This window comes from Pongo pygmaeus, chromosome 6, assembly GCF_028885625.2.
Source record: "Pongo pygmaeus isolate AG05252 chromosome 6, NHGRI_mPonPyg2-v2.0_pri, whole genome shotgun sequence".
In the NCBI taxonomy this organism is placed as follows: domain Eukaryota; kingdom Metazoa; phylum Chordata; class Mammalia; order Primates; family Hominidae; genus Pongo; species Pongo pygmaeus.
This window is the reverse complement of record NC_072379.2, coordinates 7,338,708-7,366,625: the sequence shown is the minus strand read 5'-3', so window position 1 is coordinate 7,366,625 and position 27,918 is coordinate 7,338,708. Positions and strand designations below refer to the sequence as shown.

The following is a 27,918-nucleotide window of genomic DNA, read 5'->3' as shown; positions in this document are numbered from 1 at the left end:
AATTTAATATAGATATGATTTTTTTTTTTTTTTTTTTTACAACAAAATGAAACAGCTGTCAATGGTTTCAAGGGTTTTTTTTTTTTTTTTTTTTTTTGAGACAGAATCTCGCTCTGTCACCCAGACTAGAGTGCAGTGGCGTGATCTTGGCTCACTGCAAGCTCTGCCTCCCGGGTTCACGCCATTCTCCTGCCTCAGCCTCCCGAGTAGCTCGGACTACAGGCGCCCGCCACCACGTCCGGCTAATTTTTTGTATTTTTAGTAGAGACGGGGTTTCACCGTGTTAGCCAGGATGGTCTCCATCTCCTGACCTTGTGATCCGCCCGCGTCGGCCTCCCAAAGCACAGGGATTACAGGCATGAGCCACCATGCCCGGCCTCAAGGATTTTCTTTAACTTGAGTTTTAGAACTTGAATAAAATCCAAACTATGTGATTTACTCATCATCTTTACTTGTTCTAAAGTCCACAAGATTTGAAATTAAGTAAAACTTTAACTTGAAACTCATAGGAAAATACTATTTACTCTGATATCTTTGCCAATTTAAAAAATACAGATTCTAGTTGTCTTTGATAATTTTACATTGCTGATTCCAATATGATGCTCTTTTAAAATTAAACCCCCTTCTCCAAAATTTAAGAATTCCTAAACCAGTATTAGTAATTATCTGCATTTTGTAAGATATTAACAATGTAAATTATGCTAGATAATAGCCTGCTATAAAAGACATCAAAAGCTAAATATAGGCTTTCTCCATTATGAAATCTTTATAAAGCTTCATGTAAGGGATTCTGCTTTGGGTCTTAAGAAACTGGTAACTTTTTGAGTCTTTAAAAAAAAAAAAAAACACTTTACCAGAGTGATTTGTTTACTATCGCAAATCAAACAAGATATAAATGTGTAAGAAGAAGGTTAATAATTTTCCTCCGTCCCCCCTTGAAGGAATGTTGACAGTCTGATAGGCACAGTACTTTTCCACGCCTGTTTAGACACACACACCTCTAGAAATACAACCAGGTGTTTTCATACTTAAAACAAAAAATGGAATCACACTGTAAGTATATTACTGTGAAATCTGCTTTTTACAAAAAAGAATACTTCAAGCCAGGCACGGTGGCTCACACCTGTAATCCCAGCACTTCAGGAGGCCGAGGCGGATGGATCATCTGAGGTCAGGAGTTTGAGACCAGCCTGGCCAACATGGTGAAACCCCATCTCTACTGAAAATACAAAAATTAGCCAGGCCTGGTGGCGTGTGCCTGTAGCCCCAGCTACTCGGGAGGCTGAGGCAGGAGAATCACTTGAACCCCAGGGGTGGAGGTTGTAGCGAGCCGAGATCACATCACTGCACTCCAGCCTGGGCGATAGAGACTCTGTCTCAAAAAAATAATACATAAATAAATAAAAAATAGAATACTTCATACACATCCCTTCAAGTCAAGACACACAGGTGTTCCTTTTTAGGTCAATGGATTACTAAGAGTTAAATGATTTACTTAAAGTCGACTAAAGAAATACTGCCTGGTTTCCCTGGAGACCTAAGAAATAATTTTAAATATATCGTGTTGTTTTTAAACATAAAGCACAGCTCAAAAGCCTAGAGGAGAATAAGCAGAAATCTCCTTTCGGGTTCACAGAACAGACTTGTCATTTGAGACAGGACTCCAAGTCCTTTGATGTTTTAATTACGAAAATCACCATCGATGGTCTGAACAAAATACAACGTGTTCCAAAGAACTATGGTCATTCAAGGCGTGAACCCGGGAGGCGGAGCTTGCAGTGAGCCGAGATCGCGCCACTGCACTCCAGCCTGGGCAACAGAGCAAGACTCCGTCTCAAAAAAAAAAAAAAAAGAACTATGGTCATTCAAGTGGGCCTGAAAGGTTGCAACAGAAATGTGCTACACAGATCGCTGTGCTGCTCACAAGCAGCCCCTGACTACCCACCCGGGGGGGGGGGGGGGGCTCTTCAGATCGGATCCCATGACACCTCTGCTTCCAAATGGGCACCTGAAGCCCACCCTTCAGCTGGCCAGAAACCAGTGTTATGACCTTGTACAAACAGAAGCTGCTGGCCTAGAGATTCTCTCTTCCTCTCTCAGGAACGTGAACTGGGACGCACCGTGAAACCGGGCGGGTGGCACCAGAAGCCTAAAGCTGGTGTGGCAAGGATGAAACACGCGAGGTGTCATACGGTGGATCGGGACTGTTTACTCCCAACTCTGAGGCAGGTACAACTGTTCACATTCTTTGAAATGCTGGAAATAATAAACGTATTAAGACATCTTATTCCCTGGTACTGGTTTCAATGAAGCCCAACTCAACCCTGATCCGGACATGGGCAAGAACGAGATCGCTTCTACCTACATGTGCTGGGTTCATTCTGCCACCTCCTGTCCTCCTTAAGTTTCACAAACCCGGCAGCGTCTCTGGACTGGCCCGCTGGCACTGTGTGGGGCGTGCACCGTTGACGCAGGGACCCACCTGTGCAGGAAGTGCAGCTTGTGCATGGCGGCCAGCCCCGCGGCGATCTCGCATGCCATCCTCTGCAGCAGCATGGTCTGTGAGTCCCCCCGTATGTGCTCCTGCTCTGTGCGCAGGTACGCCTTCAGGTCGCCCTGCAAAAGTCAGCCCCTTTGAGTTTCAAAACGAGCCACAGGAACAAAGTGAGCGCTTAAATACGTGCCTCGGTGAACACTAACTGTTAAGATTATTTATTGGAAACTTCTTTTGTTCATACTTAAAGAAGTTCCAACCCAATACTGCAAAAGTATAGAACACTATTACGCTTTTAGGAACATTCTAACTAGTTAACATTTTTGTCACATAAACACATGGAAAACAAAACAGTTTAAAAAAAGATAGTTTTGCAATGATGCACATTTAAACTAAATGCTGTGTAGAATTAAAGAAACTCCCAGGTTACCTAGGAGATGACACGGAGAGTGTAAGAAATGGTGCCATTCACACTGCCTGTTCTATGGACTCCAGGCGGCCCCTGGGCAGTGAGCGCTTCATCACGAAGGCGCCGTGGCTACTGCCAAAGCTTGGAGGAGCAATGGAGTGGGAGAGAGGGAAAGAAAAATGGGTGGGAAAGGAGGAGAAGTCCAGGCAGTGCAGCAACAACTGCTTCAGGTCTCCCCCAGCTTCCCCAGGACCCTGGGCTATCCTGAGACAGTGAAGAGAAAGAACATTTCAGCCACTCCAGAAAAACTCACCATGTTAACAAGCCTACTCTTCAAAGGGGAGCAACCTGAGCAGGAAAATAAACAAACTTACAGTCAGACGCCCAGCACACGGCCATGACACTGCGGGGCTCCCCAGGCCTCCTCCAAGACTTCCCTGTGTTACGCTGTCTTTATTTCATGATTTTCATTTAGGATACTATGTTTCGGGGAGTTTACAGTGTATCTGTTTATAGGGAATACCCTTTTGAGGGAATAAAATCTTCCATATTCTCCTTACCACATGATTAAATATTTATTGATACGATTTCATTCCAAATTAAAGTTTCCTCGAATCAGTTAATAAAATTTAGAAAGCAAGCCAATAGCTTTCAGTGTTCTTTAAATCTGAGTCAAGAAAAGACGGCTGGAGGCGGGGAGCGGGAAAAAAAAGAAAAAAAAAAAAAAGACTCCTGAGGAAGGACATTTTCCTTGACCAACTAAAGAGTACATGTCTTGTAACTGTTACTGAAGATAGCCAATTTATCAAATACCTCCCAGAATAAAACCTTAAAACACAGTATTCCTTTACAAACATTTACCCACATTTAATACTGAGTACATTCTGAGGTAACTTCTAGGTCCACTCCAAGAATCTAAATTTGTTTCCATTCCCAGTTTCCAAGATCTTTACATGAGTGATAATGTTGATATTAATAGTTGCCACCATTTGTGCTTTGAGCCCTGAGCCAAGCGTTATGTTAGGAGTTTTTGCACTTGTTACTGCAAATACAATGTGAGATGTTTACCAGATATGGAACTGAGGCTTAGGGAGGGTAAGAAATTTGCCCAAGGCCACAGAGCTAATAAATGGTAGTGCCGTGCTTCTACTTTTCGGTTTACCAACTAGTCAAGAAAGTTCTATTTAGCAAGTGAATTAAATCAGTATGCAGACAACATCAATGTATTTTATAAGAATGAACATAAAATAACTGAAGGTCCAACCCATCAATCTGCTGGGGGTCTCCCAAGCGTCATGTGACTGTTCTGCCAGTGGAGCAGTGGCCTTCCCTCGGTGCCATCCACCCGGCCATCGCTGTCCTTCACACATTTCCTTCCAAACGTGGTGCCCTCTCCTTTGTTTCCAATGAAATTAGAAGCCACTCCAGAGGAGAAAGAGACAACTTTTTTTTTTTTTCTTGTAAAAACATATGCCCCTCCATCCAGGTTAGGCTCTGTGGAGCTTGGGAGTTGTAAGGATAACAAATGATTCAGAAGACAATTAAATTCACCCAGAAAAATTCCAGCAAAAAACTCCAGGACTACAGGCGGATGGGAATTTCATAAGGTAGCCCATAGAGAAAGTACACATGAAAAAAGCTTAAGTCTATCTACATTACCAATGAAATGGCAATGAAATTCTTCTGCCTAACCCCTCCGCCACCAATACCCATCTAAGGAAAAACTTACTCTCACACGAAAACATGGTTTTGCTGGGCTGAATCTGGCCAATCCTCAAATCCAACAGCAGCTGCTGCAGGCAGTGAACTGCCACGAAGGCAGAGGAAGCGCAGAGAGGGCGTGGCTGCTTCTCAAGGGTATCTAAAGTATATTCACCATCACTCACTGTTCTTAAAATGTCTTCTCTTCATAATAGCCCACTTCCCAAATTTCACTCAAAGACAGAATATAATCAACAGAAGGGGATTTTACTTAAGAATAGATAAAATCAGTACATTCCAGGCAAAAATATCTTTAACCCAGGAACAGGGAAGAACATCAAAGATTACTGGAGGCCCCTGGTCATGGTTCTCATGGCTGAGACTTGTCATGGATTGTGTAGGATCCAGGGTTAGTTCTATGTTCCAGAAAGGTCCATAGAGCTCTCCTGGTACCACAGTTTAAAAGAAAAAGTCAACATAAAATCTTTAATTAGAGTAAAGATGTTTATGTTAAGCAAGTACTAAAATTTGATTCATTCTATCCAAAACAGACATATTTAGTTACCTGATTTATTTGTACTTTAATGGTGCCTAGTGAATAGACATGATTATTTTGGTCCACTGTTTAAAGAAAAAAAGCTCAACAGCAATGTATTCTGAATTAAAATAAACATTCCTTTATCCAAGTTTTAAAAATTTCTCAGCTTCCCAAAACCCCCCAAAAAAACTCCCGAAGGAAAACTTATGACACTAGATGGCAGCAGAGCGCTACACCAAGCTCTCCACCAGCAGAGCAAGTGACCTGCAACGCCTTTGTGGAATGAGTCATTCAAACACCTGTAAATGGGTTCCTCGCAAGCCCCCTCCTCAATACCGACATGAATGGCCAGGGGGGGCTTTATATAGCTTTTCTGCAGGACACTAGGAGCAATTAATTAATTTCAATACTGTGTAAAAAGTCAACAAGTAAACAGCTTTAGAACTGAAAAATTAAAGTCATTTATATGTTTAATAGGATGATTCTGGGGAAAAACATAATCTTCAATAATTTTATTGAAAGGATGAAAGAATGATATAGACAGCGCAACACCCCCGCTTCTGCTAATGAAATAGAAGACCTGCAGACTGGGGCAGCTGACGCCGCCACGCCTCCGCGCAGCCCGGGGCCTCTCTTCCCTCCCAGCAGCTCTCTGCCTGTGTCTATTTTTTCTCAGCACCACTGGTCCCCCCGCCCACTGGCATCCATAACCTTATACATCATCTCCTCTTTGGTTGCCATGGATTCTTCGTCTTCTGCCTTTCTAAGCTCAGTCCTCTCGAGGGTCCATCTCTTCTCTGCTGTGGCCCCAAACACCTCCCAGGTAAACCCAGCCCTCCCCTCCCCAGCCCTCCACTTCTCTCTCCTTTCCGTGGTTAAACTCCTCAGAAGCCTGGTCGATCCTGGCTCCTTGTTCAGGAACCCCTTGCCGCCATCAGAAGCACTTGCATCCACCATTCAGTGGCAGCTGCTCTCGCCAGGCCTATCAAGGAGCGACCTGCCCACTTCTCCCCAAGCACAGCTGGTCGGGTCTCATCTCACCAGCGTTAACAGAGACCGGCCCGTTCCTTCCTTGCTTAAACATGTCCTTCTTCACCAGCCTTTGGGCACCGCAACCTCCTGTGTTTCTTCTTATCCCACTGGCCGCTCCTTCCTTGGCCCCCCCAACTGGCTCTCCCTCCTCTCGCTGATCCATAAGGACCCCGGAGCTCCGTCCTGGTCCTCAGCCCTGGGGACGCTCTCCACCCAGGGGTTTCAGCCACCCCATGGCTTGAAAGCCCATGCCTCACGTACACCTCTCTGGCCCAGCCCCTCATCTCCTGACTCGACTTCCCTCCCTGTATGCCTAAGAGCCCTCTGGCACAAACCTCTGCCAATCTCAGTAAGTGGCATCGCCGTTTTCCAAGTGGGTCAGACCAAAAGTGAAGATGTCATTTGTGAGTTCTGCCTCTAGGCGGCCACATCCAACCTGTCACCAAGTTCTGGGTCTGTTTTCAAACTACCTCCCACGCCTCCGCTGCTGTGGTGTTGGTCCCAGCACCACCCCATCTTGAGGACACATCTGCGCCAGTCTCCCTGCAGCCTCCCTGCATCCATTCGCCTGAGCAGCCAAAGCCAGTCCCTGAAAACATAAATCCAACCGTGATAGCCTGGGTTCCTCCCTGCTGTTTTATTTCCTTGTCTGTCTCTATCACTAGAAAGCAAGCTAGACATGGCTAGGACTCCGTCTAGTTCCCTATTGTGTCTCTAAAACCTAGAACAGTGCTGGGCACACAGCATGTGTTTAATATTTGCTTAATGAATGGGAGAAAAAAGAAAAAACACTTAGGCAGACATTCTAAATGATGTCCTACAGGTTAAAGTCGGGACAACTGTTTTCCCAAAGCAGCCCCATCCTATCATTTCCATTTCATAATCTAATAAGAATGAACTTGGGAGTAAATCTGAAATTTCACATTTTTACTGGGCTTTTAAATTTATTACTTCATTACTCTGTACATTAAAGCTTGCCAAAGACACTTAATTTGGGAAAATAATATTCTTTAGTAAAATCTGATTCTCTTTGAAAGTTTATCTTTGTATAGTAAATGTTACTTGGAGAACAGAGTCTAAATTATTCCAAAATTCTGTTAAAATACAGTCATGTGTCACTTAACACTGGAGATGCCTTCTGAGAAATGTGTTGTTAGGCAATTTCACCATCGTGCAAACGTCACAGAGTATACTTACATGAACCTAGACGGTCAGCCTACTGTACCCCGAGGCCACAGAGGGTGGTTTCTTGCTATAGCCTAGGCTTCAAACCTATAGAGCATGTTACTGCACTGAATAGTGTAAGCCACTGTAACACAATGGCAAGTATTTCTGTATGCAGCCTTGACCTCCTGGGCTCAAGAGACCCTTAGGCCACACTAAATCTATATAAAAATTTTTTCTTTCTCAATAATATACCTTAGCTTACTGTAACTTTTTTTACTTTTTAATTTTTTAAAACTTTTGAGTCTTTTTGTAATAACACTTAGCTGAAAACAAAAACACATTGTACAGTTGTACAAAAATATTTTTCTTTATATCGTTATTCTGCAAGTTTTTCTATTAAAAGTGTTTTTCTTTTTAAACTTTTTCGGACAACAGTGAGGCCCCCACTAGCCTGCCCAAGCACCATCGGAGGGCGCCAGAGAACCTCTGCTGAGATCACAGCTGCCACTCCGTGTGGCTCCAGCGCTCCAGCTACAGGTGCACACCTTGGTTATAAGCAGCAATGACCTGTCACTGCAGCAACAGGGGAGAATGAAGACAGCACCTAGGAGCAGGGTGGCCACTCACATGGGGAAGCAGTGCTGATGGAGGAAACGCAGGGGAGGGGGAGCAGGCACCAGGGAAGACCGGAAGGGCCTGGCCAGAGGCAGCCGGGGCAGATTCGGCAAGGGCCAAGGCCATAGTGCCCGGGCTGCAGCCAGCCGTGGGGAGGGCCAAGGCCACTGGCAGGGCCGCAGCACAGGGCCGGGCACCGGAACAGGGCAGACCCAGGGACTGGGAACGTACCCCCGACCCAATCACCCCCACACCTCAACCCATGCGGTCGCCCAGCACAGGCCTCCCCTCTGCTGGCTCTGGTCAGGGACCCCGTCCACCTGTGCCCCTGGCTCTCCTCACGCCTGTTCCACCGTGACTCCGTGTCCCCTCTCCTCTACATGAGCTCCTTAGGGGCAATGACACGTCATCCATCTTGGTGTGCCCGGTGCCTGAGGAGAAACTGCTGACCTGAGGTGCCCTGGTGCATGGGGCTTATTAATAACTACATTCATAAAGAAGAGCTGCCCATTAATTAGGCATTTCTGCACCAAAGGCCGATTCTAAAATGGAGGCCTCCCACTGGTGGTGGCATTAAACCACGTGGTATAAAAGCATACAGGGCCGGATCATTCCAGCACTTTGGGAGGCTGAGGTGGGAAGATCGCTTGAGACCAGGAGTTTGAGACCAGCCTGGGCAATGTAGTGAGACCCCATCTCTATTTTTAAAACAATAGAATAAAATTAGAATAAAATCAAGCCACCCGTACACACACTCACTTTGGCACTGGTAACTCTGCACCCTCAGGCAAGTCCATCACCAACCCTGACACACGCAGCCTGGGTCTGATTCTTCAGCCAGTCCCTTCCCCTCTCTCAGCCTCGGTTTCCTCATCTGTAGACTGAAGCTACTGCTACGGGTCTCACAGCGTTGTCAAGACAACTCACTCGATGGGAACACATATCAAATGCCCAGCACTGGGCCTAGCCCAGAATGCTCAGAGCTTCCCCATCGTACTCCCCGTTGTGGGCTGTGGCCAAGGTTCCTTCCAGGTCTAAGAGCCCATGGGTCTAAGCTCCTCTGATTCTGCCCCCAAGTCACTGCTCTTCATGAGGGACAGAAGAGCACAAGTCCCACAGAGCAATGCGCTGCTGTCAAAGAATAGCCAGTGGATGCCCTCCCCTTCTCCACTGCGAACTGCCTTCAGAAACAGTGGACGTCCTTCCCCTTCTCCACTGCAAACTGCCTTCAGAAACTGACTCCGTGTTTTACTGGCTGAATTTAGTAAAGGAGCTCAGGATACAACATTAAAGAACACAGTATCATCTGCTCCGGAGCCAGGTGATGGAGCTGAAGAAACTGCTGACCAATAAGAAAGATTAGGATGTGGCAAAGGTTAGTCTACATCCTCCTTTTTCTCTCCCCGCTGGCAGCCTGGTCTCCAGCGTGCTTTTTTCCCTGTCCTTACCCCTTCCACTTGAGCCTTCCCAACAGACCCAGCTGGCCTTGCCACCAGGGCACAGCGTCCCCCATCTCCTCACTTCCTTTACAAAGCCTTCCCTAGTGATCCTGGTTAGGACTCCCGTACTTCTATACGCACTACCCAAGCTTTTATTTAATAATTAGAATCAATCAATTTTAGTAACTAAAAATGGCCACCACTTACTGAGCATTTTCCTTCTGCTCGGTAATTTCATCCATCATCTTACTTAATGGTCAGGGCAGTTCTAAGGGGAGACAGTATTACTGCCATTTTACAGAAGAGGTTAAGGGATTTTCCAAGGTGATAAACCAGTGAGTGGCAGAATGAACATCTGAGCAGGCAAGTCAGGGGCGGGGCTTATTCACTTCTGTGTTCCTTAAAGCACCAGGCAGCTCCCGGCACTTCGAATTTGCTCAATCCATTTTTGTTGAGTGAGTGATCCTTAATCAAAAGTCTCATTGCCTTGATATTCACGTGAGAGCGGTGTGTACCTGCCATGGCAACAAGTTCTATAAAACACCCTCCAGTCATCTCTCGGCTCCTTTCATAAACATTGTCACCATCAGCATTGCAAATCTGTGGCTGCAGGCCAGCTACCAAATGCACTCAGAAGAGTTTTCATTTACTTTCATAAAAATTCCATGATTAAGTGCCTTTTAAAAACAGGCTGGTTAATTCCATCTTACAAGGAATTAAGTAAGTGTAAAAATATTTTCTCCTTTCTACTTGGGAGATGTTATCACTGGGCATGAAGACTGCAGGATGACGACTGACAAGGCCACTGTTCATTCAATCGCTCTTGACCTGCTAAGACAGGCAGCGATAGCCGGTCCTTCACCGTGGCCACAGTGGCTTTTTACACAGCCCGGACCGCTGCCCTCTGTGCCCTTTGTATTGCGGCCAGGGGGCAGGTCCTGCCTTGGGTTATGCCCCTCTGATCAGAAAGGCCTATTTCTGGGCAGGTTTTGGGTCATCCAGGCTGGGAGCTGGGCTCAGTGTCAAAGTGACACTTTGGTGTGTCCCATGGGACAACCCTCGGTCCCTTCAAGTGGATGCCCTCTCTGGCTCCCTGGGCTGGTGCTACCTGACTGCTCTTGCCACACAGTGGGAGCCCAGAGAAACTGGACTTCAGTGCCAAGAACCCTGTCAGGTCCCTAGTCCTTGCTGCTGGAAAACCTGTTCCTTTTCAAGTTTACGAGGGCCCAGAAGTGATATGTATGAAATTGCCCAAGGAAACAATGTGACCTCCCACTGCTGGACAAGTTGGTGGCACCCTGTGTTTATGACCTTGACTCTGACACAAGACTGGCCACGCCAAATGACAACCAAAGATTTCCAAAGGGCATCCTAGCCTCCTAACATAGGTAGCACCTGACATGGCACCTTAAATTGTGGGAGGTAATTATCCATTTTTTTTCTACTGGGGTAAAAAAAAAATGCACAAAATACCATTTGGCATTGTAACCATGTCTAAGTTTACAATTCCAGAGTTAAGTACATTCTCCTTGCTGCACAACCATTACCGCCAGCCCCCTCCAGAACTTGTTCAACTCACAGAACTGAAGCTTTGCATCCATTAAACAACTCCCCATTTCCCAGTCCCAGCCCGCCCCTGGCACCCACCTTTCTACTTTCTGTCTCTAGGAATCTGACTACTCTAGGTCCCTCCTGTAAGTAGAATTACCCAGAACTTGTCTTTTTGTGACTGGCTTGTTTCACTTCCCATAATGGCCTCAAGGTTCATTTATGCTGTAGCCTGTGTTGGAATTTCCTTCCTTTTAACAATCCTCCATTGCACAGAGAGAGCAGATTTGGTTTATCCATTCACCAATCGATGGACCCCTGGCCACTTCCACCTGCCAGCTACTGTGAATAGTGGTTTCGATATTAATCCATTATTGTGAATAACGTGTGCAAATATCTGCTTTCACTTCTTTTGTATATATCCCCAGAAGTGGAACTAGCTGGATCATATGGTAATTGTATTTTTAATTATTTGAGGAACGATGATTGTTTAAAAAATTTTATTGATCAATGTACCATTAGGTGGGACGCTTAAATTAAACACAGCTATTAGCTCTGCACTGCCAGTGGAAGCTTTTGGTGGGGACCAGAGCTCCTCGGGATGTTCAGGAGTGACCGTCCCCGAGTGACTTAGGAGGGTCACATAAAATGTGTTTCATGAAGTCACATCTGCTCATTCTAGAAGGCTGTATGCATAATATTCACCCCAAAGTATAAGAGCCAATCAAATTTAGGTAAGTTAATATGCTTTGAATACTTAGTCTAAGTATTTGGATAACATGTATTTAAGTCTGAGCTCTAAAATTGCTGGGGAAAAAATTATAAGGATGCTGAGTTAAAGAACAGATGTATTTCTTATAATTTCATAAAAATGATGTCTGTACAATGATAAAGATACAAATAATCCTCTAGATCAATACTGGGTCATTTATGGTAACATAAAGGAGTTATTTCGCTATGTTTTTGTGTTTCTTTATAAAACAGGTTAAATTACTAGTCCCAAAAAGGACAGCTGCCATAAAAAATAAATTAAAATAGCATTAAAACAAAGCCCATCTTCTGAACCCATTCAGGAGAAAACATGAAGCGGAGTGGCCAAGGTCTTTGACCATTGTATGAAAAAACTAACATTGTCTACTGGAACTTTCAGGAACGGATGCAGAAGGGCAAAGAACTGGAAAATGCTAAAATATATGAGATAGTTTTCCAAGCCACCTCCATCAGCTGGGAAATGGGCAACTGTCAAATAGATGCTGACTCCGGCTCTATTGCTGTGATGGTCACTCACAAAGACTATGCCTCAACTGTTATTTATAATTAATATAAGGAGCTTAGGGACCAAAAAAGGCAACATGAAACAGCTCAGAACAGTGGACCTCTGACAAGCAGACTTGCCTTGTCACCTAAGGGCGCATCTCTGTGTCCTAACTTTTTTTTTGTTGATGCTGTGTCAGTGCCAAAATCACCTTCCACGGGTCACACAGAGCTAGACTAAAAGGAAGCTATTTTTATATCACAATAACCTAGGATCATAAATTTTATAACTCTGATCATATTGAGATCATCAAAACCAATTATATAATAATATGCAATAACACCCTGAGAAATCCCAGCGAGAACTCCTTCCTCTTAGTTCTCACGCCTCTACTAAATAATTGATCATGTGTCACCTCTCACTGGGAGACCTGGAGGACAACAAGCACACTGAGTCTCGGTATCTCCAGGTGAGTCTCGGTATCTCCAGATACTGAGCCTCGGTATCTCCAGGTGCAGATACTCCATGCTGCCTTACTTCAGTTAAGTGTCCAATGAATAAGCATCCTCCACAATGGCAGAGAATATGGGGTGGCCCAGAAAAGTAGGTTTAATTCCAATTTTCCTTACATGGAGAGAGAGCTCTAGGAGGTTCCAGCTCCTTTGGGGGCAGGATTAAAATATTAATTTTAGACTTTGTTAGGTTAAAAAATGTGCATGCTGTAATTTCTAGTGCGAACACACAAAAAATTAAGAAACAAACATCTCAAGTCCAGACTTGTAGATGGGGAAAATTGCAACAAACAAAAAAAATTGAGAATCCCAAAGAAGAACAGAAAAAAAGCAAAAAAGAAAAATTGTAACAGGTACAAAAAAGAATACCAAATAGGCAGATAAAATTACAAATATCTCACTAATTACAAGAAACGTAAATGAACTACATATTCCATTTTAAATGACCACGATTGCAAGATTTAAAAATTTTTTAACAACAAACTATTTACAAGAGGTGTAAACCAGAGAAGAAAAGGATTGACAGAAATATAATTTGACAAGCAAATTCTAACCAAAAGAAAGTTGGTCTAACTATATTAGTATCAATAAAGCCAGACTTTATTAATGCTTTTAACCTTAAAGATAGCCCCTTCATAATGACAGAAGGTTCAAATTATAGGAAATTATACCAACCTTAAATGTTCATCCCTACATAACAGGGCATCAAAATGTAAAAACAACCAGAATTATAAGGAAAATCTATAACCAGAGCCTCTCTCAGTAACCAATAGAAAACTGACTCAAACCCCCTCCACACTCCTTCCCCCAAATCAGAAGATATGAGAGATTTAAACAACCTCACAAACTTGACCCAGAGGACCCATGAAGAATGCTTTAAGGAATGACATCAGAATACACTTTTTCTTTTTTTCTTTTCCAGCATCTACAGGCACAAAAAAACACTGATCCTAGAGTGAAGATGAACGCAGCCCAGAAGAGAGCCACAGCTGACTGAAAGCCAACACCTAAGATGAGCGAGAACTACTTTGTTGCAATGAGCCACAGATATTTGAGGGTAACTATTACATAATCCAATGAAAGCTAATGTTATCAAGTTTATTAATCAACCACCTCTGCCAATGAGAGAAATATTCGAATCACACTTAGGAATTAAAACAAAAAATCAGGATGCTTACTGTTCTTTATTTAAACAGATGAAAATGTTATTTGAATTAACTGGGAATTTGTTTTGGGGTACTCCTATTTTTCTATGCACAGCCACGGAAGTTTCAACGTTCCGAAAACTGAGATGATGCAAAGAAATCAATGAAAACCTGACTCATCCAATTAACAGCTCACCACTGTTTTTGGAAGATAACAATTACATGCTAAAAATGGGCTTTTAAAAAAGATGAAATATTCTGCATGCAGGAAAAGATGTTTAGAGGAAATTTCACACAGAAATTACTATTGAAATTATTCATGAAACTGCACAAAGAACAATCTTTCCGACTGTCCGATAAATAATACTATCATGCTAAGAAATAAGGTTTTTAAGAAAATAAATCTAACTCTTTAAACATATAAATGTCACATACATTTGCTATTTTCAGATGCTGACAGATGAGGAGTACTCTAGGTAAAGGGATTCTTGGGCTCTCTCAGGGGGTTAAAGTGTTTCAAGATGTTTCAAGGCCAGTTCAGGCTCTTAGGAGGGCACATCTAGATCCAAGCTCTGGCTCTGGCTCTGGCTCTGCTATACACTTGATCCACACCATGGCCATCACATGGAAAGTATGGACAAATATTGGTACCTAACTCTGGAGTTTGTTATCATTAAGTGTGGTAAGGCAATTAAATAGCTTAGCACAGGGACTGGAGTGTAACAAACCACTATGTAAGTGTCAGTCAACACTATCACTATCACCAAAGGTAATAAAAGTAACTCATCATAAAGTTCTTCAACTGGGGGACAGACATGAAAGCAACCCCTCATCCAGCACGTCCATCTGTCAAAAACGCTTGAATACAACCTTTGGAATGCTCGAACCTGAATTCCTTCAAAAAACTTACCAAGTCACAGAACTCAAACACCAGGAGGTAGGGGATTGCTTCTACGCACTGTCCAACACACTGAAGAATATTTGGATGCTGAAGAATGCTGGGAAAAATAAAAGCCATAATATTGTTTATCAGGAAGCATGATAATAACATTATTCAAACAAAAGCATAATAATAAAATTATTCAAACAGTAATCCAAATTTTTTCATAATTTATACAATATTTACATAAATGACAGGCTAAAAAGATCACGAAGATTATACTTAAAAGGTGTATACTAAGTTATCTAGCAAGTAATTCAAAGCCAATCAAGTGAATATTTTCACAAAGTAAAAAAGAAATCTTAACATAAGAAACTTTAAAACATTTTTTTCAAGAGACAGGGTCTCGTTCTGTCACCCCGGCTGGAGTGCAGTGGTGCAATCATAGCTCACTGCAGCCTCCAACTCCTGGGCTCAAGTGATCCTCCCACCTCAGATGGCCAAATAGCTGGCATTACAGGCACGTGCCACCATGCCTGGCCTCAAGAATTTTTATCTTTAGTAATTTAAGTTTAGAGATAATATTTTAAAGCAGCATTTAAAAGAGGGCAGACTATACAGTCATCCCTTAGTACCTGTGGGAGACCGGTTCCATGAATCCCTGAAGATACCAAAATCCAAACCAAAGATGATTAAGTCTCTTACATAAAATGGTGTCATATCTACACATAACCTATGCACATCCGCCCATATAAATAGTCTCTAGATTACTTGTAATACCTAATACGATGTAAATGCTATGTAAAAAGCTGTTATACTGTATTGTTTATTTACATATTTTTTACTATTGCATTGTTATTTCTTTCCATTTTTTTTTTTTTAAATATTTTCCATCCACCATTGGTTGAATCCATGGATACAGAACCCGTGGATACAGAGAGCCAACTGTATATACAAATTCAATAAGTATTTCAGCCAGGACAAAAAAGGGAGACCAGAGATCTGTGCAAAAGACAGAAAAACTAACTGGGTGTGAGGACGCGTAACTGTGGTCCCAGCTCCTCAGGAAGCTGAGCCAGGAGTACTGCGTGAGCACAGCTGGTGGAGGCTGCAGTGAGCCATGACTACACCACTGCGCTCCAGCCTGGGAGACAAAACAAGACCCTGCTTCAAAACAACGACAACAACAAAACAAATTCAATATGTATTTCAATCCAGATATTAAATAGCTCAGTTTCTCCTTCAGCCTATCTAGCTTATACAATTCTTTTCCATAAATTTCCATAGTATATGCAAACTCCTTTTGGAAAATATTGTGTCCAAAAGAAAATATAGTTAAGTAAAAGGTATGCCAAAATAATTTTTAAAAAAAACCTTTATTTTGATACAATTATGAATTTACAGGAGTTGCAAAGACAGCAGAGAGAGGCCTGGATACCCTTCACCCAGTTTCCCCTGTTGGTTACATATGACACAATGACGTATAGTACAACACCCAAACCCGGGAACTGCCACTGTGATAAAGTGTGTGCAGGGCTCCATGCCAGGTCTGCATGTGCACAGATGTGTGTAACCACCACCTCAATGGAGACTCAGAACTATCCCATCACCACAAAGATCTTCCTACCCCACCCATGTGTACCCCTGGCAGCCACTAACCTGTCCTTCATTTCTAGAATGTTCTCATTCTAAGAATATTATATAAATGGAATCGGTATAGTATGTGACCTTTTGAGATTGATTTTTTCACTCAACATAATCCCCCTGAAGTCATCCAAGGTGTTCCATGTGTCAATGGTTCATTTTTTTTTTTTTTAATGTGGGAGCAGTGCTCCAGGAATGTACCGCTTTGCTGAACCACTCACCTACTGACGGACATGTTAGTTTTTCCAATTGTTAGCTATTACAAATAAAGCTGCTATGAACAATCATGCAATGGTTTTTGTATGGAAAAAAGTTTTCACTGCTCTGGAATAAATGACAAGGGATGCAACTGCAGAGTTGTATGATGTGCCGGTTAATTTTGTGTGTCACTTTGGCTGGGCCATAGTGCCCAGGTATTTGGTCAAATATTATCCTTATTATGTTTCTGTGAGGGTGTTTTTTGATGAAATTATTGTCTGTCTGTATCTATCTATCTATCTATCTATCTATCTATCACCTATCTATCTATCTATCTATCATCTATCTATCTATCTACCTACCTACCTACCTACCTACCTACCTACCGAGACAGGGTCTCACTCTGTCATCCAAGCTAGAGTACGGTGGTGTGATCATGGCTCACTGCAGCCTTGTACACCTGGGCTCAAGTGATCTTCCTGCCTCAGCCTCCTGAGGAGCTGAGACTACAGGTGCGTGGTGCCACCATGCCCAACTAATTTTTTTGATTTTTTGTACAGACAGGGTCTCACCACATTACCCAGGCTGGTCTCGAACTCCTGGGCTCAAGCAATCCTCCAGCCTCAGCTTCTCAAAAGGCTAGGATTATAGACCTGAGGTACCGTGCCCAGCGATGACTACTTAAATCAGTGGACTTGGAGTAAAGCAGTCCCTGCAACAATGGTGGGCCTCATCTATCAGTTGAAGACCCTAACAGAACAAAGACTGACCTCCCCCACAGAAGGAGGAATTCTGCCAGCAGACAGCCTTCAGCCTTGAACTACAATATCGACTATTTCCTGGGTCTCCAGCCCCCTGGTCCACCCTGCAGACTCTAGACTTTCCAGCCTCCATAACTTCATGAGCCAATTCCTTTAAAAACATCTCTCTCTAGATATACATGTACATACACATCCTATTGGTTCTGTTCCTCTGGAGAATGCTAATATATAACTAATGCTAAAATATAACTAAATGTATGTTTTGTTTAAGAAACTGCCAAGCTATTTTCTACAGTGGCTCTATCATTTTACATTTCTACCAGCATTGTATGAGGGATCTAGTTTCTCCACATCCTTGCCAGCATTTGGTATTGTCACTATTTTTTCATTACAGTTTTTTTTTTTTTTTTTTTGAGACGGAGTCTTGTTTTGTCGCCCAGGCTGGAGTGCAGTGGCGCGATCTCAGCTCACTGCAAGCTCCGCCTCCCGGGTTCACGCCATTCTCCTGCCTCAGCCTCCTGAGTAGCTGGGACTACAGGCGCCCGCCACCATGCCCGGCTAATTTTTTGTATTTTTAGTAGAGACGGGGCTTCACCGTGTTAGCCAGGATGGTCTCGATCTCCTCACCTTGTGATCCGCCCGCCTCGGCCTCCCAAAGTACTGGGATTACAGGCGTGAGCCACTGCGCCCGGCCATTACAGCTTTTCTAATAGGTATGAAGGGATCTTAATTCATTACTTTAGTGGCTCGTGACACTGAATGTCTTTTCATGTGCTTATTTGCTATCCATGTTATCTCCTCTTTGGTGAAATGTCTCTTAATGTCTTCTGACAATTTTCGAATTAGGTTATTTTTTTTCTGTTGAGTTTTGAGAGTTTCTTATAAATTCTAGGTGTGAGTCCTATGTCAGCTATGTGGTTTCCAGCTATTTTCTCCCAGTCTGTGGCTTGTCTTTTCACTGTTACCAAGGTCTTTCACAATGCAAATGTTTTTAATTCTGATGATACAATTTATCAGCTTTTTTAAGGAAGTTTAGCCATATTTTTGTTCTTCTTTTCTGATGTTCCAAGACGCCTCCTTTTATCAGTTCTTTTCTGTTTAGAAAACTCATTCTTTTCAGGCAGGTCTGCTGGTAATAAATTCTCTTAGTTTTCTTTCATCTGAGAATGTCTTGATATTCCCCTTCATTCCTGAAGGATATTTTCTCTGGAGAAAGAATTTCAGAGTTCTTTTCTTTAGAAAAGTGAAAAACGTGCTGATTCCTTCTGGCCTCCAGGTTTCTGATGAGAAATCGGCTGTCCTCCACATTGCTTCCCGCTATAGGTAAAGTTCTGTTTCTGTCTCCCTGCTTTTAGGATTTTTTGTCTTTCATTTTCAGAAGTTTGACCATGTGTCTTGGCATGGATTTCCTTGGGTTGATCCTGTTTAGCATTTTCTCAATTTCTTAAATCTATAGGCTTTTTCTTTTCCAAATGTAGAAAATTTTAGCCACTACTGCTTTGAATTCTTTTTCAGCCCCATCCTCTACCTCCTTTCCTTCTGAGACATCTATGACATGAATAATGCTGGATCTTTTGTTATATTTCCCCATGTCCCTGAGGCTGTAACTGAAATGATGAGTTCCTGTATTTCTCAGTCCTGAGGTTTCCATTTAGGTCTTCTTTATGTCTTCTATTTCTCTGCTGAAACTGTATTTTTTTGTTTTAAATGTGATGCAATTGCTCACAAAGCATTTTTATGATGAGTGCTTTAAAATTCTTGTCACGTAATTCTAACATCTCTGTCATCTGTGTTGGAATCTGTTGTCTTTTCTGGTTTAGGCTGAGTTCTCCTGGTTCTTGGAATGCTAAGTGATTTTCAGATGACGCCTGGACATTTTAGGTCTTATGAGACCTTGGAACTTACTTAATCATGTATGTTGCAGGCAGAAATCCCACAGCAGTTTTAAACACCTGACCTTCAACAGACCACAGACTAGCCTTACAGAACACATGACGAGGTTTACTTACTAGTAAGGTTCTCCATTTTTCAAAAAAGTGTCTTGTTCCTTTGGGCTGGCACTTGCTTTTAACTCCTTCACAATGACTCTTGCTACGCTAGTGCCCGTGTAAATCTCTCCCAAGAGAACCTAAAATCAAAGAACAGTTTTTTGTGTCATTTCCATCAAAATGATAAAGGAGTCTGTCGCATTTACCAGGAAATGGAATACAGGTGAACAAGTTAAGCAATAAGCAGGTGACCTTCTATTCTTTTACATACCAACTCACCAAAAGTTTGGAAAACTCAAATATTTTTCTTCAGTAAAAGGAGCATTTTAAACCATTCACCAGATATTTACAATGTTCACATATTTACGTATATTTCTTTTCTATTTATTTTAAAATGTATTTATACTTATTTGTGTTTGATTTATTTAAAAATGTATTCTACTTCAAGGAAATTCACTATGACTTTATGGAAGTGCAATTTATAGGTTCAGTTCCAACATAACTCAACTCAAAAACACTTCCACTAAGTTTTGTTATTTAGTCTGCTATACATATGAGAAAGTAAACTGACAAAAGCTGATTACAGTCAATCATTGCCCTGAAACTTAAACACCCATCGCACTCCATCCAATGATACCCGGCCTTGATCTCCTACCAAAACTCCATTCAAAACACCCACTGAAATCAACAGAACACAAAATAAGAATCTGCTGCCTCACATGAGAACTAGCTACAAGGGAAATGCTAAATATAAAACAGGACAACGCCAAGGTATTCCAAAGTGCAATATTTAAGATGAAAATGCGAATAAAGGTTTTTATTTAACTCTAGAGAATGATTTTTAAAAAAAGAGAATGATCAAAATAAAAATACTTCTTTTAAAATATTCCTTTTAAAATAGATTTTAATGTCCTGAAAATACAGTAAGAACCTGAACAGAAATCAATGTGTTTATTAGAAATATAAGGACAGAAAAAAGGAGAACAAGAAATTCTGATAATTAACTAAATCACCCTCTCTCTCTCTCTTTTTTTTTTTTTTTTGAGACAGTCTTGCTCTGTCACTCTGTATGGAGCACAGTGGTGCAAATATGGCTCACTGCAGCCTCGAACTCCTGGGCCCAGGTGATCCTCCTGCTTCACCCTTCCGTGTAGCTGGGACCACAGGTGTGTGCCATCCCACTCAGCGAATTTTTTTTTAGAGATGGGGTTGTGCTATGTTGCGAAGGCTGGTCTCAAACTCCTCGCCTCAAGTGATCCTCCCCACCTGGGCCTCCCAAAGCACTGGAATTACAGGCGTGAGCTACCGCATCCAGCCTATTGCTCCTTAAGGAGTAAAACTCCTCAAGAGAGTTGTCTAAATGCACCATCTCCTCTTTCTCTCTTGAATCCATTCCATGCAAGGATGTGCCATCACCATTTCCCGCTGAACAACTTTTCTTTCAAGGACGCCAAGGAACTCACGCTGCTGAATCCTCATTCTCCCAGGCTTCATCTTACTCCATTTATAAGCTGCAGCATTACTACAATTAATCTTCTTGGAACTTTCAGAAGACTCCTGTCTCCTGGGCTTCTCCCTCCTCACTGCTTCTCCCTGACTGCACTGGCCTCTCCCTGGGGCAGAGCCTCCCCCTGGTTTCCACTTTGAAATTCTCCATGACTTCACCTAGTCTCCCAGCTTTGAATACACTCTATAAAATGAGATCACTAGGATTTACATGTCCAGCCAGGACCCTCTCTCCTTAACTCTGCATTTCCAGTTCAGCTACTTGGTGCCCCCACTGAGTTGTGTAACAGCCAACTCACACCTGACATAGCAAAGGTGAACTCCCGACTTCCTCCTGCCTCTCCTGCAGTGTCTGTTGCATTTCAGTTGACAGCGACTCTATTCTTCCAGTTCATCAGGCCCTCAGCAGTCAACCTGACTGCCTCTTCCTCCACAGTCCATGTCTCATCCCCCCTAAGTCTACACCCGCATGCTCCCGTCTGAACATCTGTCTTGGGTCCTACCACTTCTTGCCGCCTCCACCGCTAGCATCCAGGTTCAAGCTGCCTGGGCCTCTCCCTGGATGCCTGCAGGAGCCTTCTAGCCCATCTCCTCCCTGCTTTCACCTTCCCCCTCTATGACTTCCAGAATGATCCTTTTAAAAAGGTAACTTAATTACATCATGATCTCTCAAGCACCAGAGTATTTCCCCATTTCACTCTGAGCAAGGCAGTCTCTAGGCACACAATATCCCAGATCACCTGCCTGCCCCCTACCTCTCTGAGCCCACCTCCCACAATTGACTGTTTGCTGTGTGACCCTCCCAACTAGATATCTAAGCCTTGTGAAGACAGGGTTTTGTTTGATATCTCATACAGGACTCCACACAGGTCAAGGTTTGACCCATCTTCCTCCACATCGTGCCCCTAGCACCAATAACAATGGCTGCTACGTAACAGGTTTTGCTGAATGGTGCAGAAGAGAACTCAAACAGTTGGGAGGACGTGAAAGATACAGACAACGCTGAAGGGAAGGAGAAGCAGCAGCAGATGGCTGACTACTGGGAAGTGCATCCTCCCGTTGTAAGCACCGTGCTTACGATGTAATCCCTACTCCATTAGGAACCTCTTGCAGAGCACGACTGCAGTACTGTGGAAATGGCTGTAGGAGATTACTCCTTCTGAGCCATCTATGATAAAAAGATCAACAAAGCATTGTTACTACAGGCCACTAGACAGGCTATGAGAGAAGACTAGTTGTTCATGGTGGTCTTCATTGTAAGCCTGTATTTACAGTTCTAAAGTGGCTTAAGTGCTATAAGGGCAAGGGATTAAAAAAACAATCTAACCTGAGGAGGATACAAAGCTGAAGCTGCTAGGATTCCAGGTCTCTTCTCCCCTCTTACTTTCTTATGTCAACAATTAGAAAAGTCTCTGATATATTTTTTTAAAGGCCTTTGTTATGATCGAAAGTTTGCGTCCTGTGTCCTGCCCAAATCCGTAATGACAAATGTGATGGAGAGGAGGAAGGCCTTTGGGAGGGAACGGGATTTGCATCCTTCCAAAAGGTTCCAGAGAGCTGCCCTGCTCCTTCAACCACGTGAGGACGCAGCAGGAAGGCGCCACCTTCAGCTGATCCTGAATCAGCCAGCACCTTGATCTCGGACTTCCCAGTCTCCAGGATTGTGAGAAATAAATTTCTGTTGTTTATAAGCCACCCAGTTTATGATATTTTGTTATAACAGCCTGTATGCCATAAGACATCCTTCCTGGAAAAGGCTCGACATACAGCAAGGCTGAAGCTCACGCCCCCACACTGCCACAGGGGGAATGGGGAAACTCAATTAGTACTGCAGGGCCCACAGGGCACATGGAACTCCGCACAACACAATTCTTCATCAGCCCTGCACTGAACACAGATCATTCAGAGGAAAACAAACGCAAGTGAAGAGCATCTTACCTTTCCAAACCAGCCATTTCCAATTTCCTGTATGTAGTTTAGACTGTGGCGGGCAACTTGAGACTTCAATCCCTCTGTAGAGAAAAAAACATTAAAAATGAAATATAAGTATCTAAATATTAAATATATAACCTATAAAGTATGAACACTAACATAAAGGCTTGTGCAAATAAAGGTAGGAATAAATACATAAAACACCTCTTTTAAACGAATCACGCCAAAACAGTTTTAGGCTTTAGAACTGACAATATTTTTTAATGAGTTTCCTACCAGTTCTTTAATACCTTGCATTGTTTTTTTTCCGATCCAGCTACTCTCGTGTAACCACCAATCACCACGCCAATGGCCTTTACTTAGTCTTCATTTTCATGTCTCTTGAACAGCTCACCTAGACATATGATTAGCGCTCTTAAACTACTCTCCTTAATTTTTAAAAGTTTTACTGAAGTATAATCAATATACAATGAAGTCCACATATTTAAAGTATACATTTTGATACACTTTAATATTTGTATGCACCTGTGAAACCATCACCTAAATAAAATACGGAACATCTCCATTACCCCCAAGTCTTCTCATACCCCCAGTAATCCCTTTCTCCTGCCCCCATCTCTACACAACCATTCACGTGTTTTCTGCACTATAATTTACATTTTCTAAAATGTTATGCAACTAGAATCATATGGTATGTACTCTTTTTTCGATGGTATGGCTTACATAAATTATTTTAAGATTCAATCAAGGTCTGGAGTGTATCAAGAGTTTATTCTTACTTTTATCACAGAAGAGTTGTCCACTGAATGAATATACCACAGTTTGTTTATTCATTCACAAGTGGATGGACATTCATGTCGTTTACAGGTTGCGGCTATCACAAATCAAGATGCTATAAATACATGCGTGCAAATCTTTGTAGGGACAAGTGCTTTCATCTCTCTTGAATAAATATGAAGGAGTGGAATGATGAGATCATATGGGAGGTGTCTCTTTAACTTGTAAGAAGCTGCCAACTGCTTCCTAAAACATGAGTAGCACATGAGGGTTCCAGTTGCTCCGTCTCTTTGCCATCACTTGGTGTAGTCAGTCTTATTCATGTTAGCCATTCTAAAGGGTATGCAATCTTACTTTAGTTTTCATTTTTCCTTTCTTTTTTTTTTTTGAGACAGAGTCTCACTCTGTCACCCAGGCTGGAGTGCAATGATGTGATCTCAGCTCACTGCAACCTATGCCTCCCGGGTTCAAGCGATTCTCCCGCCTCAGCCTCCCGAGTAGATGGGACTACAGGCACCTGCTACCACGCCCAACTAAATTTTTGTATTTTTAGTAGAGACAGGGTTTCACCATATTGACCAGGCTGGTCTCAAACTCCTGACCTTGTGATCCACCTGCCTTGGCCTCCCAAAGTGCATTTTTATTTTCTTAATGCCTAATGATCTCAAGTCCCTTTTCATTTGCCTATCTGCCATCTGTATATCGTCTGAGGTGACATATCTATGCAAATCTTTGCCTCATTTTTATTGCGCTGTTTCTTATTATTGAGTTTTGAAAATTCTTTCTATCTTCTGAAACCAAGTCCTTTAACAAATATGTAATTTGCAAATGTTTTCTCCCAGTCCATGGCTTCACTTTTCATTCTCTTAACACTGTTTTCCAAAACACTTTAAATTTTAAATTTTAATTTGAATTTCCAAAAAGCTTTTAATTTTGATAAGGTCCAATTTATAAATATTTCCTTTTGTGAATGATGCTTTTAATGTCCTATCTAATAAATCTTTGTCTAACTAAAGATTATAAAGAGTTTATTCTAGAAGTTTTATAATTTTAGGTTCTACATTTAGGTTTGTGATGCATTCTGAGTTAATTTTTACATATGGTGCAAGGTATGGATCAAAGTTCATTTGTTTGCCAATGAATATCCAGTTGTTCCAGTACCATTAACTGCACCTCTATTGAATTAACTGACAGCAGTGGAAACGGTGACAGCAGTGGAAATGGTGGAGCAGAGACGTCTCCTCTGGCAGCCGTCCCTTCCAAGAAACACTAAAAGACTTTTTTTAAACTGCCAGTGTCAACCTTACAAAAACTCTAGAAGATGGTCAAAGGTTTACAGCAACCAAAGCGAGCCAGGAGAAAGTCCACTGACATAGGGTGGAATATCTCTGTGGCTTTGACTTACCCTACTTCTCCAATCTCCCTTCCCAGTGCAGCCGCAGTCTTAAAGATGACCTGTGTTCCCAGGTGGGTACCAGGGTCCACAGGGAGCACAGTGGACCTTATTCCCAAGGAACTATGTTTGTATTGACCTAACTGGGGTTGTCCTGAGGAACTGCCACAAGTGGCTTCTCTTTGTTTCACATAACTCACAATTCTATCAGGATGGAGTAGTCACATATTCCTCGAAAACAACAAAAGGCAAATGAGAACAAGCTACTGCCACCTAGGACAAAAAATAACAGTTGAGGCCAACAGTACACATGCTGAAAGTTTTGGCAGAAAAGCTGGGGAGTGAGATTTTGGAGGAGAAAGGGGGCTTTGGAAAGCTCCTGTGTAGACGGGAACACAGATAGCCGCGTGTATGCTCAGGGCAGGATGCGTGCTCAGAAAGGCTGAGGAAGAACACAGGCTTTCAGCTGGAGCCAGTTTTCAGGCCCAACACAAGAAGAAAGCAAAGGCTAAGGCAGGGTTATAAACGGCCTGGCTAGGTGTTGAAGGAGTGCCCTAGCAGAGCCAATCTGCAAAGATCTAGACAATATTTTTTGTTTTCTTTCTTTTCTACTACTTCTCTTTTGCACATCATATTATTCAAAATGTCCAGTTTCCAACAAAGAAATTATGAAACATGCAAAGAAACAAAAATGTGGCCCATTCACAGGTAAAAATGAATGAAAGGAAACTGTCGCTGAGAAAACAGATATTGGACTAATTATTAGACAAGACTTTATTTTTTATTTTGTTTTATTTATTATTATTATTTTTTGAGATGTAGTCTCTCTCTGCCACCCAGGCTGGAGTACACTGGCACCATCTCAGCTCACTGCAAGCTCCGCCTCCTAGGTTCATGCCATTCTCCTGCCTCAGCCTCCCGAGTAGCTGGGACTACAGGTGCCACCACCACGCCTGGCTAATTTTTTGTATTTTTAGTAGAGACGAGGTTTCACCATGTTAGCCAGGATGGTCTCGATCTCCTGACCTTGTGATCCGTCTGCCTCGGCCTCCCAAAATGCTGGGATTACAGGCATGAGCCACCGCGCCTGGCCCCAGACTTTATTTTTGTAAATTAATTTTTTTTCTTTTGAGACGTAGTCTTGCTCTGTCACCTAGGCTGGAGTGCAGTGGTGCAATCTTGGCTCACTGCAACCTCTGCCTGCCGGGCTCAAGCGATTCTTCTGCTTCAGCCTCTCAAGTAGCTGTGACTACAGGCAAGCGCCACCACGCCCGGCTAACTTTTTTTGTATTTTTCGTAGAGATGGGGTTTCCCCATGTTGGGCAGGCAGGTCTTGAACTCATGGCCTCAGGTGATCCACCCACCTTGGCCTCTCAAAGTGCTGAGATTACACGCATAAGCCATCACACTTGGCCTAATTTTTTTTCTTTGAGACAGGGTCTCACTCTGTCACTCAGGCTGGAGTGCAATGGTGCGATCTCACACTGCAACCTCTGCCTCTTGGGTTCAAGTGATTCTCCTACCTCAGCCTCCTGAGTAGCTGGGACTACAGACACAAGCTACCACAGCTGGCTAATTTTTGTATTTTTTTGTAGAGATGGGGTTTCCCTACGTTGGCCAGGCTGGTCTCAAACTCCTGACCTTGGCCTCTCAAAGTGCTAGGATTACAGGTGTGAACCACCACGCCAGGCCTAGACAAGACTTTACATCAACTGTGGTGAATATGTTCAGAGAGCTAAAGGAAATGATGGACAAAGAACCAAAGGAAACCAGGAGAATGAGTTTCTCCCAAATAGAGAAGAATTTCTCTAGAAATTCTAGAAGAAGCTTGACCTGAAAAGCACAGTTAAGTGTTTCAACAACAAATTTGGGCAGACAGAATCAGTGAACTTAAAGATGGATCAAATGAAATTATCTAGTCTGAAAAGCAGAAAGGAAAAAGGATGAAGAAAAAGGAACAGAGCCCAAGGAACTTGTGGGACACTGTCAAATAAACCAAGAGACATATTATCAATTAGAGTCCCAGAAGGAGGTGAGAAAGAAAAGGAAACAGAGGGCATGAATCTACACACTCAAAAAACTCCAAGTAAGATAAACTTGGCCAGGCACAGTGGCTCATGCCTGTAATCCCAACACTTTGGGAGGCTGAGATGGGAGGACTGCTTGAGCCCAGAAGTTTGAGACCAGTTTAGGCAACACAGTGAGATGCTGTCTCTATAAGAAATTAAAAATAAATTAGTCAGGAGTGGTAGCGTGCAACTGTAGTTCCAGCTACTTGGGAGGTTGAGGTGGGAGGATCACTGGAGCCCAGGAAGTCGAGGCTGCAGCGAACCATGATTGCACCACTGCAATCTAGCCTGGGTGACAAAGCGAGACTTAAAAAAAAAAAAAAAGTGACATAAACTCAAAGAGATCCATAATGAGACACAAACTGTAGAAAACCGAAGACACAGAATCCCGAAAGCAGCAAGAGAAAAGCAATTCATCATGTACAAGGGATCCTCAATAAGATTAACAACCAATTACTCAAAAGAATCCGTGGAGGCTAGAAGGCAGTGGGATGACACAGAGAAAGTGCTGAAAGCAAACACCTGTGAATTCTGTATCTGGCCAAACTATCTTTTAAAAATGAAGTAGAAATTAAGATATTCTGAGATAAAAGTTTAGGGAGTTTGCTGCCAGTATACCTGCCCTACAACAAAAGCTAATGGGAGTCCTCCAGGCTGAAATAAAAGAACACTAAACAGTAACTCAAAGCCATCTGAAGAAATAAAGATCTCCAGTAAAGGTAACTATGTAGGTAAATACGAAAGCCGTTATTACTGTATTATTGATGTCTAACTCCTCTTTTTATTTCCTACACAATTTAAAATACGAATGCATTAAAAAAATTATAACTCTGTGTTAATAGGCACAAAATGTATAAAGATGTAATTTGTGACAACAACATAAAGGGATGGCACTGAGCTGTAAAGGAGCAGAGT

The 27,918-nt window shown here is 42.6% G+C and overlaps 1 protein-coding gene across 6 annotated transcripts in view; it reads right to left on the bottom strand.

Moving 5' to 3' along the window:
• LMTK2 (lemur tyrosine kinase 2) overlaps positions 1–27,918 on the bottom strand; it is a 100,534-nt gene that overhangs the window by 32,881 nt on the left and 39,735 nt on the right. For all 6 annotated transcript variants that reach the window (XM_054494812.2, XM_063668106.1, XM_054494813.2 and 3 more), the window contains 4 exons: positions 22,771–22,844; positions 19,348–19,466; positions 14,766–14,853; positions 2,483–2,616 (listed from right to left, as the gene is read on the bottom strand). In XM_054494812.2, coding sequence (XP_054350787.1) covers positions 2,483–2,616; positions 14,766–14,853; positions 19,348–19,466; positions 22,771–22,844 — 415 coding nt within the window. The remainder of the gene's footprint in view (positions 1–2,482; positions 2,617–14,765; positions 14,854–19,347; positions 19,467–22,770; positions 22,845–27,918) is intronic.